The sequence below is a fragment of the Heterodontus francisci genome, chromosome 4 (genome assembly GCF_036365525.1).
Source record: "Heterodontus francisci isolate sHetFra1 chromosome 4, sHetFra1.hap1, whole genome shotgun sequence".
NCBI classification, from domain to species: Eukaryota; Metazoa; Chordata; class Chondrichthyes; order Heterodontiformes; family Heterodontidae; genus Heterodontus; species Heterodontus francisci.
In genome coordinates, this window is record NC_090374.1 from 40,288,366 (window position 1) to 40,303,511 (window position 15,146).

Genomic DNA, 15,146 nt, shown 5'->3' on the forward strand with positions numbered 1-15,146 from the left:
GAAGATGTGATTTCAGACCCATCAAATGTTATAGGCGGAACATGCTGGACTGTAAGGCAAGTAATTACTGGTCCATGAGGCAAATAAAGAGCAGAGGGAGAGAGAACAAATGCTGTCATGAGAGACTTCTCAAGCTGTGTGGCAATACTGAATTCACAAAATATGATGTTGTACTCACACCTGATCACTGAGCAAGTAGTCAACAGAAAGACTGCATAATATGGGGTGTGTTCTGGTATAGCTGTGTTTGGTATGGGTGAACAAAGAACAGTACATTACACTAACAGGCCATTCGGCCCTCCAGCCTGCGCCGATCTTGATGCCTGCCTAAACTAAAACCTTCTGCACTTCCGGGGACCGTATCCCTCTATTCCCATCCTATTCATGTATTTGTCAAGATGCCTCTTAGACGTCGCTATTGTACCTGCTTCCACCACCTCCCCCAGCAGTAAGTTCCAGGCACTCACCACCCTCTGTGTAAAGAACTTGCCTCGCACATCCCCTCTAAACTTTGCCCCTCGCACCTTAAACTTACGTCCCCTAGTAACTGACTCTTACACCCTGGGAAAAAGCTTCTGACTATCCACTCTGTCCATGCCGCTCATAACTTTGTAAAACTCTATCATGTCACCCCTCCACCTCCGTCGTTCCAGTGAAAATAATCCAAGTTTATCCAACCTCTCCTCATAGCTAATGCCCTCCAGACCAGGCAACATCCTGGTAAACCTCTTCTGTACCCTCTCCAAAGCCTCCACGTCCTTCTGGTAGTGTGGCGACCAGAATTGCACGCAATATTCTAAGTGTGGCCTAACTAAAGTTCTGTACAGCTGCAGCAGGACTTGCCTATTTTTATACTCTATGCCCCGACCGATGAAGGCAAGCATGCCGTATGCCTTCTTGACTACCTTATCTACCTGCGTTACCACTTTCAGTGACCTGTGGACCTGTACGCCCAGATCTCTCTGCCTGTCAATACTCCTAAGGGTTCTGCCATTTACTGTATACTTCCCACCTGCATTAGACCTTCCAAAATGCATTACCTCACATTTGTCTGGATTAAATTCCGTCTGCCATTTCTCCGCCCAAGTCTCCAACCGATCTATATCCTGCTGTATCCTCTGACAATCCTCATCACTATCCGCAACTCCACCAACCTTTGTGTCGTCCGCGAACTTACTAATCAGACCAGCTACATTTTCCTCCAAATCATTTATATATACTACAAACAGCAACGGTCCCAGCACTGATTCCTGCGGAACACCACTAGTCACAGCCCTCCATTCAGAAAAGCACCCTTCCACTGCTACCCTCTGTCTTCTATGACAGAGCCAGTTCTGTATCCATCTTGCCAGCTCACCTCTGATCCCGTGTGACTTCACCTTTTGTACCAGTCTGCCATGAGGGACCTTGTCAAAGGCTTTACTGAAGTGCATATAGATAACATCCACTGCCCTTCCTTCATCAATCATCTTTGTCACTTCCTCAAAAAACTCAATCAAATTAGTGAGACACGACCTCCCCTTCACAAAACCATGCTGCCTCTCGCTAATAAGTTTGTTGGTTTCCAAATGGGAGTAAATCCTGTCCCGAAGAATCCTCTCTAAAAAAATTTCCCTACCACTGACGTAAAGCTCACCGGCCTATTTAGAGTGCATGAGAGCCTGCTTCTGTGCTATTTTGGGGTAACATTGTACATATGTCAAAGTACGGCTGAAATTTCTATTCTTGATGGGTGAAAATTGGGAGTTTTATGGCACAGGCTAATTACATACAGGGCATTCAACCTATCCTTGTTCATCTATCCAAAATGATTCTAAATTCCCTTCAATGCAGCATCCAATTGCATGCTTTTTTAAAAAAAATTTCCAAGGTTTTCACCTCCACTTATTTTATTAGTGAGTTAATGCCACATATTGAATACTCGAAGAACTTCCTGATCTCACTGCTAAATTTGCATTAACCAGAATCCCTTTGTCGTCTTAATATAGTTTCAAGCAATTTTCCAGATTTACCTTTTTCGTGCCACTGACCATCCTGCAGACCCATATAAATCAGCTCCCAGATGCAAAGCCCCAGTTTTCTTTTCTCATTTATATATATGGCTCCTTGTCATATTCTCAGGACTCCCCAAAACTCTTAAAATCCAACTAGCAGAGACCCGCAAAACATTTGCGATCAAATTAGTATGTTTATTGCAACAGTACTTCTTTAAATATATACAGGATTTCCAGTTAATCAGACTTTAACAAAATCAAAATTTCTCACTCTGGAAAAAGCTACATAAAGCTGTCCAGGTGTAAAAAAACACGCCTAAGAATATAAATGCAAATTTTTGTCAAGAGTCTGGCCTTGTGACTTGTTTATAACCATAGAATGTGAAAGTCTAATTGGGAATTGTTTTCTCCTGAGTTGAGGAGGCAGGTTTACATCTGATGGATTCAATATTATTTGAGGAATAAACACTCTTCCTTGAAATCTACCTGTTATCATTTCAGCATCTATCATTGAAGAAAACAATTTCCTAACTACCAATCTAGATCCATAACAAAGTCCTTGTTTAGGATTCAAGTTTTGTGGCAGCATTATAACTGTTCCTTCCTTGACTCTGTTTGTGTGCTGGCATATCCATTGGAGTTACACTGTAGAAACTATGGAGGGTATAGACTGTTATCATAATCTTCATTTACAGAATCAATGCTGATGTAATCTTTTAATTCATCAGACTGCTTTTCTAAAACTTCCTCATTCAAATCTACTGAATCATTTTTAGCACCAAGAATGGCTTTCGTATAATAAGTTGTGTCAAATAATTGTCCCTGCCATTTTGCCACACTTAACCAATTCCATCATATTATCCACCCCTCCCACCCCCATCCCTCCCATTAATCCTATTCCATCCCTCACAGAAACACTCTCTCCAGCCAGGGTAACTTTGCTGTTGGGTTCCTGTTACCTTCTGATGTTTTTTTGTTCTACCCCAACCCCACCGCCACCAACCGTTGGCAGCCGCATGTGCTCCGGTCCTCCTTGCACCTCATGTGGCTCTGCAGGACCAGGCAATGCCCACCGACGGATGCACCCTTAAACTGGCAAAACAGTCCAGACAGACAAAAACAGAGTACTATAAATTAATTACTTTTGAAGTGTAGTCACTGCTGTTATGTAGGCAAATGCAACAGCCAATTCGGCACACAGTAAGATCCTACAAACAAGTTAAATGAATGATCTTAAAATCTGGTTTTGGTGTTGTTCATTGAGGGAGAAATGTTGACGATGACACTAGAAACCCCTGCTATTCTTTGATAATGCAATGGGACCATTAATCTCCAAATGAATAGGCAGGTGGGCATTACAGGGTGCAATAAGCCCTCATACACAAGTTGTTCTTTATTTATTTAGAGATACAGCACTGAAACAGGCCCTTCGGCCCACCAAGTCTGTGCCGCCCAACAGCCACCCATTTATATTAACCCGACAGTAATCCCATATTCCCTACCATCTACCTACACTAGGGGCAATTTACAACGGCCAATTTACCTATCACTGCAGGTCTTTGGCTGTGGGAGGAAACCGGAGCACCCGGCAAAAACCCACGCAGTCACAGGGAGAACTTGCAAACTCTGCACAGGCAGCACCCAGAATCAAACTCGGGTCCGTGGAGCTGTGAGGCTGCAGTGCTAACCACTGCACCGCCCCCACTTGTTCTACAATGATTTATATTCCTAGGATATTGACTATTTCACCAGTCTTGAACTTACTTGTATTCTGCAACAATCTCCTCAAAATCACTGAGAACTACATCCAATTCAGTGACATTTTTTGTTAACCTCTTCATACCCTCAGGACACCAGATTTTCACAGATGAAGGACCAGGCTCTGAAAGACAAAAGTACGCTATCCACTGTTATAAATTTGTTTTTCTGTTCTATTGTTTTGAAATCACAGTTTCTCTAAATGCCCCTGTGTACCACATTCTTTCCTAGGATCTGAAAATTGTTATACTTTCTCCCTATAGCGATCTGAAAAATATCATAAGCATACAAGTGAGAAAGGGAACTGAGGGTAGTAATAGATATATAATTTTCAATTTCTAGACAAAGTAGCAAAGAAATTTTTAAAAATAAGTAGATTGCAAGATATATAGGCAGAACAGTAGTGAATACAAACCGACTAAAGTTATGCAACGGCATTACAACACATTAAGATAACGCTTGGATATACATGGATTGGAAATGGTAGAGACAAGGCGTTGAACTCAGAGGAGACAGTGCAGTGAAAGATTTCACAAACAAAGGTAAACCCAAATTATTTCATCAAAATAAGCCAAGAGAGTATAATTACATAAATGGAAATTAAGGAAAGAAGTTTAAAATGGATATCAGAAGGAACTTCTATATTGAAATAATAGACAGGATAATGGAAGTAAAAAGATTGCGGGACATCTAATTTTCTTCGCTCAGAGTGCAGAGAATATGGAACTCACTACAGCATGGAGTGGTGAGGCTATCAGCATAAATGCATTTAAAGGGAAGCGAGATATGTACATGAGTAAGAAAGGAATAGAAACTGGAAGCGGTCATTCAGCCCCCTCAAGTCTGTTCTGACATTCATTTAGATCATGGCTGACCTGTATGTCAACTCCATTCACACACCTTGGTTCCATATTCATTAATACTCTTGCCTAACAAAAATCTATCAAATCTCAGTTTTGTAACCTTCAATTAATCTAGCCTCAATAGCCTATTGGGAGTGTTCCAGGTTTTCACTACCCTTTGTGTGAAGAATTGTTTCCTGGCATTACCCCAAAACAGCCTAGTGATGCCCCATCAGAAGAAATTGTTTATTTACTCTATCAAATCCTTTTATTATCTTAAACACCTCAATGATTTAACCCCTTAATCTTTTATACACAAGGGAATACATGCCTAGTCTATGCAACCTTTTCTCATAATTTAGCCTTTTTAGCCCCAGCATCATTCTGGTGAATCTGCACTGTACATATTCCAAGGCAGTATATCCTTCCTGAAGTATGGTACCCAAAACTGAATGCAGTACTCCAGTTGCATAACATAATAGGAACAGGAGTAGGCCATTTGGCCTCTCAAGCCTGCTCCACCAATCAATAAGATCATGACTGATCTGACTGTGGCCTTAACTCCACTTTCCTGCCTGCCCCCCATAACTCAACTCCCTTGTAGATCAAAAATCTGTCGAACTCAACCTTGAATATATTCAATGACCCAGCCTCCACTGCTCTCTAGGGAAGAGAATTCCAAGGTTAACGACCCTCGGAGAAGAAACTCCCCCTCATCACCATCTTAAAAGGGAGACCTTTTATTTTAAAACTGTGTCCCGTAGTTCTAGATTCCCTCATAAGTGGAAACATCCTCTCGGTATCAATGCTGTCAAGCCCCCTCAGATCACCTCTCATTCTTCTACACTCCAATGAGTATAGGCCCAACCTGCTCAACCTTTCCAAATAAGACAACCCCATAATCCCAGCAATCAGCCTAGTGAACCTTCTCTGAACTGCTTCTAATGCAAGTATATCTCTCAGGTAAGGAAACCAAAACTGTACACAGTTGTAGTAAGACTTCCCTTTTATCCCCCTTGCAATAAATGCCAACATTCCATGTGCCTTCCTACTTGCTTGTACCTGCATGCTAACTTGTTATGATTCATGTACAAGGACACCCTGATCCCTCTGTACTGCAGCATTCTGCAGTGTCTTTCCATGTAAATAATGTTCTGCTTTTCTATTCTTCCCGCCAATGTGGACAACTTCACATTTTCCCACATTATATTCCACCTGCCAAATTTTAGCCCACTCACTTAACTATATTCCTTTGCAAACTTTATGTCCTCCTCACAACTTGCTTTCCTATCACCTGTAAATTTGGCTGCAATACACTCGGTTCCCTTCATCCAAGTCATTAATACAGATCGTAAGTAGTTGAGGCCCCAGCACTGATCCCTGTGGCACCCCACTACTTACTTTGCCAACCTGAAAATGCCCCATTTATCCTGACTCAGTTTCCTTTTAGTTCGTCAATCCTCTATCCATGCTAATATATCACCCACAACACCATGAGCTCTTGTCTTCTGCTGTAACCTTTTATGTGGCACCTACTCGAATGACTTTTGGAAATCCAATTTGTTCAGGGGAATGTGGCATCCATGGCTATGCCAGCATTTATTGCCCATCCCTAATTGCCCTTGAGAAGATGGTGGTGAGCTGCCTTCTTGTACCACAGCAGTCCTTGGGGTTTATATATACCCACAATGCTGTTACTGAGTTGTAACACTTGCGGGTGGTGGTTTTCCCATGCATCTGCTGCCACTGTCCTTCTAGGTGGTAGAGGTCGCGGGTTTGGAAGGTGCTGTCAAAGGAGCCTTGGTGAGTTGCTGCAATGCATCTTGTAGATGATACTGCTGCTCCTGTGCGCCAGTGATGGATGGGGTGCCAATCAAGCGGGCTGCTTTGTCCTGGATGGTGTCGAGCTTCTGGAGTCTTGTTGGAGCTCCACCCATCACAGGCAAGTGGAGAGAAATCCATCACACTCCTGACTTGTAGATGGTGGACAAGCTTTGGGGAGTCAGGTGGTGAGTTACTCGCCACAAAATACCCAGCCTCTGACCTGCTCCTGTAGCCACAGCATTTATGTGGCTGGTCCAGTTCAGTTCCTGGTCAATGATGACCCCCAGGATGTTGACAGTGGGGGGTATCCTCAGTGTGAAGATGGGACCTTGTCTCCACAAGGACTATGCGGTGGTCACTCCCACCGATACTCAGCTACTCAGTGCTTCTTCCAATTGGTGTTCAACATGGAGAAGCAATGATTCAAATACACGATATCTACTGGTTCCCCTGTGACATTTGTAGTTTTACAATCTCTGGGTCCTTTCAGAAACTAGGGAACTTTGGAAGATTACAATCAATACATCCACCATCTCTGCAGCCACTTTCAACACCCTAGGATGCACGCCATTCGGTCCAGGGGACTTCAGTCTTTAGTCCCATTAGTTTTCCTAGTACTTCTACCCTAGTGATAGTGATGGTTTTAAATTCCTCCCTCCCTTTTGCTTCTTGATTTTCTGCTATTCTTGGGATGCTTTTTAGGTCTTCTCCTGTGAAGACAGATACAAAATACTTGTTCAAGTCTCTGCCATTTCCTTGTTTCCTATTATTAATTCTCCAGTCTCATCCTCAAAGGGACCAATGCTTACTTTAGCTCTCATATTTGTAAAAGCTTTTACATTTCCTGCTAGTTTACTTTCCCTCTATTATGTTTTAGTCATCCTCTGCTGGTTTCTAAAATTTTCACAATCTTCAAGCCTACCACTAATCTCTGCAGCATTGTACACCTTTTCTTTCAATTTCATACCATCCTTAACTTCGTTAGCCATGGATGGTGCATCCTTCTCATTGAGTCCTCCTTTCTCAGTGTGATATCTTTGTTGAGTTAGGAAATATCTCCTTGAATGTCTGCCATTGCTTCTGTATTACCTTTAAACTTATTTTCCCAATTTAGCCAACTGCCTTCATACCCTTGTAATTGCGTTTAAGTTTAAGACACTAATTTCAGACCAAAACTTCTCACCTTCAAACTGAATGTGGAATTCTATCATGGTATCGAATCCACAATAAATGGGAGGATTTTGAGAGGGGTAGAAGAAGTGAGACACCTAACAGTACATGTCCACAGGTCCCTGAAGATGGTAGGACAGGTAGATAAAGTGAAGAAGCCTTTATTGGCCCAGGTATAGAATACAAAAGCAGGGACGTAATGCTGGAACTGTATAAAATGCTGGTTAGGCCACAGCTGGTGTACTGCGTACAGTTCTGCTCATCACATTACAGGAAGGACATAATTATTGTTCTAGAGAAAGTACAGAGGAGATTTACAAGAATGTTGCCAGGGTTTGAAAGTTGCAGCTATAAAGGAAAGATTGGATAGAGTAGTGTTGTTTTCCTTAGAACAGAGGAGGCTGAGGAGTGACTTAATTGACATGTACAAAATTATGAGGGGCCTAGATAGAGTAGACAGGAAGGACCAGTTTCCTCTAGTGGAGAGGTCAATTACCAGGGGGTACAGACTTAAGGTGATTGGTAGAAGGATTAGAGGGAACAGGAGGAAAATCCTTTTCACCCAGAGGGTGGTGGGTGTCTGGAATTCTGCAGCACTGTACACCAGATCAGTGGTGGAGGCAGAAACCCTCAACTCATTTAAAAGGTACCTGGACCTGCACCTGATGTGCTATAACCTGCAAGGCTACGAACCAGGTGCTAGAAGGTGGGATTAGATTGGGCGGCTAGTTTTTTCAGCCAGCGCAGACACGATGGCCTGGATGGCCTCTTTCTGTGCCATAACTTTATGGTTCTATGGTTATGATCACTCTTGCTTACAGGATCCTTTACTATGATGTCATTTATTAATCCTGTCTTATTACGCACTACCACATTTAAAATAAGCCTACTCCCGGGTTAGTTCCAGAATGTATTGTCCTCAGAAATTGTCTCTAATAGACTCTATGAGCTCATCCTCAAGGTTTCCTTTGCCAAGTCTGACATAGGTAGGACTAAGAAAGAGGCTCTACTGAGGGAATACAAGAAACTTTGTCCAATCTGTAAGATGATTAAAATCGTCCACCATTATTGCAGTACCTTCCCTACAAATCCCCATTATTTCTTTATTTATATTCTGTCCTACAGTGTAGCTACTACTAGGGAGCCTAAAAGCTATTCCTACCAGTGACTTTCCTTTGCTATTTCTTATCTCCACCCAAACTGGTTCTGCATCTTGATAATCCGAGCCAAGATCATTTCTTACGACTGTACTGATCTCATCCTTTATTAAAGGAGCTACACCACCACCTTCTCCTTTCTTCCTAACCTTCCAAAGTGTCAAATACTCTTGAATATTTAGCTCCCAGTCTTGGCCAGCTTGCAACCATGTTTCTGTAATGGCTGTATCATACCCATTTATTTCTATTTGTGCTATCAATTCATCCATCTGGTTATGAATGGTGTGTGCATTCAGATAAAGTGTCTTTAATTATGTCTTTTTACCATTTTTCCCTACTCTAACCTTATTTGTTGTTAGTATGCTTTGTTCCTTCCTGTCACACTCTGGCTATCATTACCCATATTGCTACCCTGCACCATTGCTTTGTCCTTTTTCATTAACCTTCCCTTCACCTGAACACTGTCCCCAACCCCAGATATTTAAAGTCCTCTCTACAGCCCTAGTTATTCAATTTGCCAAGACACTGGTCCAAGCGCAGTTCAGTTAAAGGTTGACCCAACTGTGCAGCTCCCTCTTTCCCCAGTACTGGTGCCAGTGCCCAATGAATCCAACACTAATCTGTGTGCCACACATTAAATTCTTTGATCTTATTGACCCTATGCCAATTTTCTCGTGGCTCAGGTAGTAACCCAGAGATTAAGACCTTTGTGGTTCTGCTTTTTAATTTAGCCCCTAGCTGCTTATATTTCCTCAGCAGAGCCTCTTTCTTTGTCCTACCTATGTCATTAGTATCCACGTGGACGACAATTGGATCCTTCCCCTCCCTTTCCAAGTCCCTCTCCAACCCCAAAGAGATGTCCTTAACTCTGGCACCAGGAAGGCAACACAGCCTTCGGGACTCACTCTCAGCTGCAAACAAGAGAATCTATCCTCCTATGGTGTCCCCGACTACTATATTCCTTTTTACTCCGCCCTCTTCAACATCTCCCTGCACTAGAGTGTCGTGATCAGTTTGCTCATCCTCACAAACTGTTGGACAAGTGCATTATAACCAGAACTTTATACAACTGTAGCATAACTTCCTACCCTTTGTCGTCCCAAATTTTTCTATGGTTCTAACTAGAGCTACAATAAGGAGGACTGATTGTCAGGAGTGCGATAGAAGGATATAGAAGTTGATAGGGTGAGATGAAGAAAGATGGAACGAGGCGCGCATGGAGCATAAACATGGGCATAGACCATATGACGCCCTTTGAAAACCCCAATGTTTAACATTTCTTCAATCTTTCAAAAATAAATCTTCAAAAAATATATTTAACAAAACAGAGGCACTTTCGTAACAACTGTCGTCCAGCTGGGTGGGACTGCTGTTAACGTGCAAGGCAGGAGGAGTGCACTATCTTTTCTAGTTCCAATTCTCCACAGGTCACAACACATTTTTTTTTAAATGTTTACCCAGTTACTGATGCAGTCGTATACTCTACTCTTTATCCCAGAATAAAATACACCAACCAGGTTTCTTTCATAAAGAACAAAATTATCAGCTGATTATAAAACAAGGCTTAACCAGTAACAAGCAAAGCATTAATACACAGATTGAAAAATGAAAGTTCCCCTTTTTAAATTCCCCATACACAAATTCACACACACACTGGAAAAAATACAGAAATTCTCTCTGTAGAGGTCTACTATATAAAAAAAAGACAAAAGAATACTTTGGCCAAATAATTACTAATTCTTGAAGAAAAAAAGATATGGACAGACATCAGTTGTCCCATTTTGATCTGGCGTTCCAAATACGTGTAGACGGCTGTCAGTGGGATCTTTCTAGAGCAGTTCTTTTCAGGCAACATTGAGGGTCAGTTTGACAGGCTTTCTGGGAGAAATGCGGCATCAGGGGTTTCTGGCAGGCTTTTCAGGTGAAATGCAGCATCAGTTTCTCTATTTTATACACTTGATTCTCAGCAAGTTCTCAGATGGAAGAGGGTGAAGGTGGCTGCTCTCTTGGCTGGTTTTCTTCAACTCTCTTTAAAACAGTTCACACCTCAACACACTGTCCAAAGTGAAACCAAAAACAGTATCTCAAGAGTCAAGCCTCCTGACCCCTATAAATCTTGACCTGTCACTTCTCTGTTAACATCTTCCCCAGGTCACCTGTTGTTCATTGCTTAAAGCACATGACTTCTAGCAAGGCTGTTTTTAAACATCTCAGTGTCTGTTCAATGAACTAACAACAAAGCAAAGTCCAGCTTCTATGAAATCTTCAGCTTTCCAATGAATCCATCTCCACAATTTAAATACAAGTCCTCAAAAACATATACTTAAAAAATATAGAAGCATTTTCATAACACTGCTCTCACCTGGTTCCATTCTTATCTATCCAGTCGCAGCCAGAAAATCACTTGCAATAGCCCCTCTTTCTGCTCGCACACCATTACCTCTGATGTCCCCCAAGGATCTATCCTTGGGGGCCCCTTCCTATTCCTCATCTACATGCTGCCCTCACATGCATGCTGATGACACAGCTCTACTTCACCACCGCCTCTCTAGGCTCTTCCACCGTTGCTAGGTTATCAGACTACTTATCCGACATCCAGTACTGGAGGAGCAGAAATTTCCTCCACTGAAATATTGGGAAGACTGAAGCCAGTGTTTCTGGACCCCGCTCCAAACTCCGTTCTCTAGCTTCTGACTCCATCCCTCACCCTGGCAACAGTCTGAGATGAAGCTGGTCTGATTGCGACATTATTGTCACATTTGACCTCGAGATAAGCCGTTCATGCCATCACTAAGACTGCCTATTTCCACCTCCATAACGTCACCCCTGTCTTAGCTCATCTGCTGCTTTCACCCTCATTTATACCTTTGTTACCTCTAGACTTGACTATTCCAATGCACCTCTGGCTGGTTTCCCATATTTGACTCTCTGTAAACCTGAGATCATCCAAAACTTTGCTGCCTGTGTCTTAACTTGCACCAAGTCTTGTTTGCCTATCACTGCTGTGCTTGCTGACCTATATTGGCTTCCAGAGAATCAACAACTTTATTTTAAAGTTATCAGCCTCATTTTTAAATCCCTCTGCCCCATCCATCCCTGTAATCTCCTCCAACTACAAGATATCTGCACTCATCTTATTCTGGCCTCTTGTGCATCCTTGATTTTTAATCAATGTGGTGGTCAGCTGCCTAGGCCCCAAACTCTGGAATGCCCTCCCTATGCATCTACATCTCGCTTTCCTTCTTTAGACACTCCTTAAAACCTACCTCTTTGACCAAGCTTTAGGTGGCCTGATCTAATACCTCCTTTTGTGGTTCAGTGTCATACATTATAAAACAATGTTTCTGTGAAGTGCCTTTTATTGGACATTTTATTATGTTAAAGGTGCTATATAAATACAATTTGTGGTAGTTATAGGATCTATCTAGCACCAGCCAGGTTGCTTAATCTCTTGGATAGCATTTTAAAAATATTCCTGAAGTTCTCACATTTGAAGCAATACTTCCAAATCGTGCCCATAAACAAAACCTATTCTTACAGAGGAACATTTATTGTCTCCCCCTCTCTTTCACACCCCCAAAACCCCATTACAACAGGAAAGAATTTTATACAATCATTGTTCTCTTTAACTGAGCATTCCATTTAGCATTATTCATATCCTAACCTGGAGTAGGAAGTCTTGATGCAGATGAATTGGGAGAGGCATTAGATCCAGTTGTTCGCCTGCCCAAACTTTTCTTTCTTTTCCGTCCACAGGATTGAACACTATTTTGTAGAGAAGTTTCCTGTTACGTAAAAAATTAGATTTTTCAGTAACTTTTCCAAAACTCCTATTCCTCATGACTGCACTCCTTGATAGTGTGCATGAAAGTTAAAATTGAACTTAAACCATTGCCAATTTTTTTTTTTTAACGTTCTTCTTTTCCTTCCAAAATTTCTTCTGATCTGCCTTGAAGATGTTGATTTCTTGATGGGGTACAACGTCACAGGCACTTTAATACACCCAAACATCCAATCATCTATCACGTTACCTACAGACACTTACTGTTGATGCTACTTAACTTGGGAGCCAATACCCACTAGTGCACGCTGCTGGCAGGTGTCGCTGAACAGTAATCAACAGTGGCTGACTTTGTCACTTCGTAACCCATGGAAAAGCAGAATATTGTTTCTACCAATTCCCAGCTCAGGTCAGCTCCCAACTCAGATCAACTCAACTAATAGCTCTCTGGGGATCTTGATCTATGTGGTTCAGCTGCTCACTGTCTAAACTCATTGGACAGTCAGGAGAGCACCAAGTATATTTTAAGTATTTTGAACAAGTTTTCCAACTACACTGTCACTTACAAATACAAGTAAAACTAAATTGCAATCTTATTTAAAATCATTGAAAACTCAGCTGCACTGGAGTTCCATTTTATGGACAAGCCTGAAGAAAAATCTCCAGAGGGCACAACTAGACCAGACAGCAGCACTGCACCCAAAACTACAGCAAATAATCTTTCCAAATGCATCCATTTCCCTGCCGACATAGCACCACTATCAAACTTCTTCAACCTTCTTGATGCATAAAGTCATTCAAACTGAGCTTTACCATACATTTGCTACACAGGTATACATCAGTGTGAACTGTTCTCAATGACAATACGGTGGGTACAGTTTGTTAAATGAAAGGACTATGGTAGCCAATGAAAAGAAGCTCTAGCTTATATTCAATACAATTCTGTTTTTGAATTCAATCGTCAAGTTGACATTCCACAAGTTAAGGGACAGGTCAGTGTTAAATGGTTTGGAGAGATTGTCTGCACTAGTTTAACCAACCAATTTATTATTGTTCTTGGGATATAGGTGTTGGTAGCAAGGCCAGCATTTATTCAACAGCACCATCCAAATCCACAACCTCTACCACCTAGAAGAACAAGGGCAGCAGATGCATGGGAACACCACTACCTGCAAGCCACACACCATCCTGACCTGGAACTATAATCGCTGTTCCTTCACTGTTGCTGGGTCAAAATCCTGGATCTCCCTTCCTAACAGCACTGTGGGTGTACCTACACCCCAAGGACTGCAGCGGTTCAAGAAGGCAGCTCACCACCACCTTCTCAAAGGCAATTAGGGATGGGCAATAAATGTTGGCCTGCCCAGCGAAGCCCACATCCCACGAACAAATACATTTTTTTTTATCCCTAACTGCCTTTGAGAAGGTGATGATGAGCCGCCGCCTTGAACTCTGCAGAACATGTGGTTGTAGGTACACCCACAGTGCTCTTTGCAGTAGCAGTCTGGCACAACTGAGTAGCTTGCTATGCCATTTTAAAGGATAGTTATGAGTCAACCACATTACTGTGGGTCTGGAGTCACGTGAAGGCCAGATCAGGTATGGATGGCAGATTTCCTTCCCTAAAGGATATCAGTGAACCAGATGGGTTTTATGACAATCTGGTAGTTTCATGATTGAGACTAGCATTTTTATTCCAGATTTATTAATTGAATTTAAATTTCCCCAGATATCATGGTGAGATTTGAACTCATGCCTCCGGAGCATTAGTTCAGGCCTCTGGATTACTAATATAGTAATATTACCACTATGCTACCTTCCCCCATATATTTTCACACACTTATTCCTGGCTGAAATATTTGGAAATGCACGTTTGCAGTTTGTTTTAAATTTATGCTTATTTCCTATCTGTTCTTTTAGCACAATGCAGGATTATTAAGTCCCACAAAATGCAGGCTCCAGGTTGAACTGACCTCCATCTTTGTGCTACAGAAGGAAAAGGAGAGTGAACAAATACAGCCAAGGTCTACTCCCTATCCAGTAACCCCCAATGAACATGGCACACAGGAAAACCTAGTGAACTCAGCCTTGATACCCTTTCACAGTTAGACAGTCTGCCCTCAATAATTAAGCTCGCATGTGAAAACCACCAGTTGGACAGGAGGGAAGCTGGCAACTATGAAACCGCACCCAAGCATGAGTCAGCATCTTCGGGATAGCAGATTGGAACTTTGTGGCTTTGATTACCGCACATTTGGTACGTCAACCAGTAATAAGCACTGGGGGGGCTAAAGGTTGCCTGGAATTTTGCCAAATTGGTTAATAATTGATACCCAGTAAATGGAAATCATTCACTTTTAGTTTTGTTTTACTGTAAAACAAAGTGATTAAATATTAGTGATAGGCTCTGCACTAAAGAGTCTGAGGTCTCTTTGAAAAACAATTTTAGAAGGGATTTCCAAATGTTACAATAATTTTGTGGAAAAATTTACATGGTTAGATCTAATCCACGTTCATGATTGTTTCTGGTCACCTTGTTGTAAAATACTTAACTTTGTTGACACATGTAGGATTTCAAGCTTGGGCGGCACAGTGGCGCAGTGGTTAGCACCGCAGCCTC

General features: G+C 42.0%; 1 protein-coding gene across 1 annotated transcript in view; it reads right to left on the reverse strand.

The window, feature by feature from the left end:
• cenpu (centromere protein U) overlaps window positions 1–15,146 on the reverse strand; it is a 56,819-nt gene that overhangs the window by 7,115 nt on the left and 34,558 nt on the right. Inside the window, exons 7-8 of the mRNA XM_068029397.1 lie at window positions 12,410–12,530; window positions 3,759–3,876 (exon numbers count right to left, since the gene is read on the reverse strand). Of these exons, the coding sequence (XP_067885498.1) occupies window positions 3,759–3,876; window positions 12,410–12,530 (239 nt within the window). The remainder of the gene's footprint in view (window positions 1–3,758; window positions 3,877–12,409; window positions 12,531–15,146) is intronic.